General features: G+C 49.7%; 1 protein-coding gene across 1 annotated transcript; it reads left to right on the forward strand.

Moving 5' to 3' along the window:
• Nucleotides 1–387: 387 nt before the first annotated feature.
• Nucleotides 388–1,302, forward strand: LOC104398080 (olfactory receptor 14J1-like). The gene has a single exon (XM_010008123.1). The coding sequence runs from the start codon at nt 388–390 to the stop codon at nt 1,300–1,302; it is 915 nt and encodes a 304-aa protein (XP_010006425.1).
• The last annotated feature ends 1,162 nt before the right edge of the window (nt 1,303–2,464 follow it).

Genomic DNA, 2,464 nt, shown 5'->3' on the forward strand with positions numbered 1-2,464 from the left:
GGGGTGGAGGGCTTGGGACCAGCCAGCTCTGCTGGTGGCACCTCAGCTGTAGGAGTTTCATGGAGGTTCTGCTACAGGAACATGCACAAGTGGATCACGGATGAGGAAAAGAGGGTATTTTGGAAGCTGTCGTAGTTCTCCCAGCTCCTCCCTGCTGTGGAGCAGGGAGAATTCCTTGAGAGCTCTGCTCCTCACAGCACACTTGACCCAAATGTCCAGAGCTCCAGCCAGGGAGATGGAAGAATGTTCTGTAAACAAGGAGAGAGTCAATGTCTGTTTTCAGGGGGTAGTTTGAGGGGAGGAAACAGGAAGAGATTTGCTCAGGGCTGTCCTGACTAGTGAGTGTGCTTTCCTCCTCTGGCAGCACCTCATGAGGAAAGGGCTGGGATGTCCAACAGCAGTTCCATCAGCCAGTTCCTCCTCCTGGCATTCGCAGACAGGCGGGAGCTGCAGCTCCTGCACTTCTGGCTCTTCCTGGGCATCTACCTGGCTGCCCTCCTGGGCAACGGCCTCATCATCACCACCATCGCCTGGGACCACCACCTCCACACCCCCATGTACTTCTTCCTGCTCAACCTCTCCCTCCTCGACCTGGGCTGCATCTCCACCACCCTCCCCAAAACCACGGCCAATCTCCTGTGGAACACCAGGGCCATCTCCTACTCAGGATGTGCTGTACAGCTGTTTCTATTTATTTTCTTCCTTGGAGCAGAGTGGTCTCTTCTTGTTGTCATGTCCTACGACCGCTACGTGGCCATCTGCAGACCCCTGCACTACGGGACCCTCCTGGGCAGCAGAGCTTGTGTCCACATGGCAGCAGTTTCCTGGGCCACTGGGTTTCTCACTGCTCTGCTGCACACAGCCAGTACATTTTCCCTGCCCCTCTGCCAGGGCAATGCCCTGGGACAGTTCTTCTGTGAAATTCCCCACATCCTCAAGCTCTCCTGCTCACACTCCTACCTCAGGGAAATTGGGCTTATTGTACTTAATGCTTGTTTATTCTTTCTGAGCTTTGTTTTTGTGGTGGTGTCCTATGTGCAGATCTTCAGGGCTGTGCTGAGGATCCCCTCTCAGCAGGGAAGGCACAAAGCCTTTTCCACCTGTCTCCCTCACCTGGCTGTGGTCTCACTGTTTGTCACCACCATCATGTTTTCCTACCTGAAGCCTCCTTCCATCTCTTCCCCATCCCTGGACCTGGTGGTGGCTGTTCTGTACTCAGTGATGCCTCCTGCATTGAACCCCTTCATCTACAGCATGAGGAACAAGGAGCTCAAGGACGCCCTCAGGAAAATATTTGAATAGGGTCTACTTCAATCTAGTAATTTCCATGTTATTCCACTAGGGCTCCCACTGTACCTCAGGATTAACTAGGACTATATTTTCTTCTTCTATGTATTTATTTTTCCTTTGAGATTTTCATTCATTCATTTACCCATTGATTTGTTGATTCATTAATTTATTTTTTCTTTCATAGCTACATACTATCATGCTTTGTGTACTTTCTTTTTCCTGTCTCTACTCCTTATGTACACGTATCTGGGCTGCCACACACTCAATGAAACATTCAATGAACACACTCAATGTGTGTTCACACTCAATGACACACTCAAAGAAAGAACAAGTGGAAGATTATTGCTCTCAACTCCAACCTCTTCACATCTCTTCTGTATCTGAGGAGCTGCCCCAGCAGGTAGGAGGGGTTCAGGAGGTAAATGCCCAGCTGTCCTGTTTTGAGACAGGATGAAGCCAATTTTCTTTTTGCTGATTTCTTTTTCCTTCAGCAAGCTTTCTCTTAATTAGTAGCAAAGTCTTCCAGCTTGGAATGATAACAAATGCTGGAATGTTTTTTAAATTGCTGGGATTCCAAGGTCATGTCTTTGCTCTGACGCTACAGGGAGATCTCTGACCCCCCCGCCGGAGGCTGAGTTAGACAGACAGCAAAACTGGCCACAGATATTCCATTCCATAGAGCTCAGAGGAAGAACAGAGATCACACAAGACAACTTCCTTCCTGCTTCTTCTTCCCTTCTCCTCCACCCATGGCCGGCGCCCGCGGAGGACTCCGTCCATCCCTCACTGGGGACCCCCAGGCTCCGGCTGTCCTGACCCTCATCACTCTGCGCTTTCTCCAGCAGCACTTTGGGATGTTTTGGGACTGTTTGCAGCTCAGGAGATGCTGTGGGAGTTGCTGGGGTGGGGGGAGGCGAGAGGCTTTTGCACATTCCTGAATACATTTGTATATAATTCTACATATTTTATTTTGTCGTTAGTGTTTAATTAAAGCTGTGAAGTTTAGTTTTCAATCCAGCAAAGTCTCTCTCCCTCATTCTCTCTCCTTCCCTACCTGGGTGGGAGGGGATTGAGAGCTTTGTTGTCTCTGGTTCAATTGCTGATCCTGAGTCAAACCGTGAAAACTCTGTGTGTGGGTTTTGGCAGCAGAGCTGGGGATATTGGAATCAAAGAC

The sequence above is a fragment of the Chaetura pelagica genome, unplaced genomic scaffold (genome assembly GCF_000747805.2).
Source record: "Chaetura pelagica isolate M959 unplaced genomic scaffold, ChaPel_1.0 scaffold32, whole genome shotgun sequence".
Lineage (NCBI taxonomy): Eukaryota > Metazoa > Chordata > Aves > Apodiformes > Apodidae > Chaetura > Chaetura pelagica.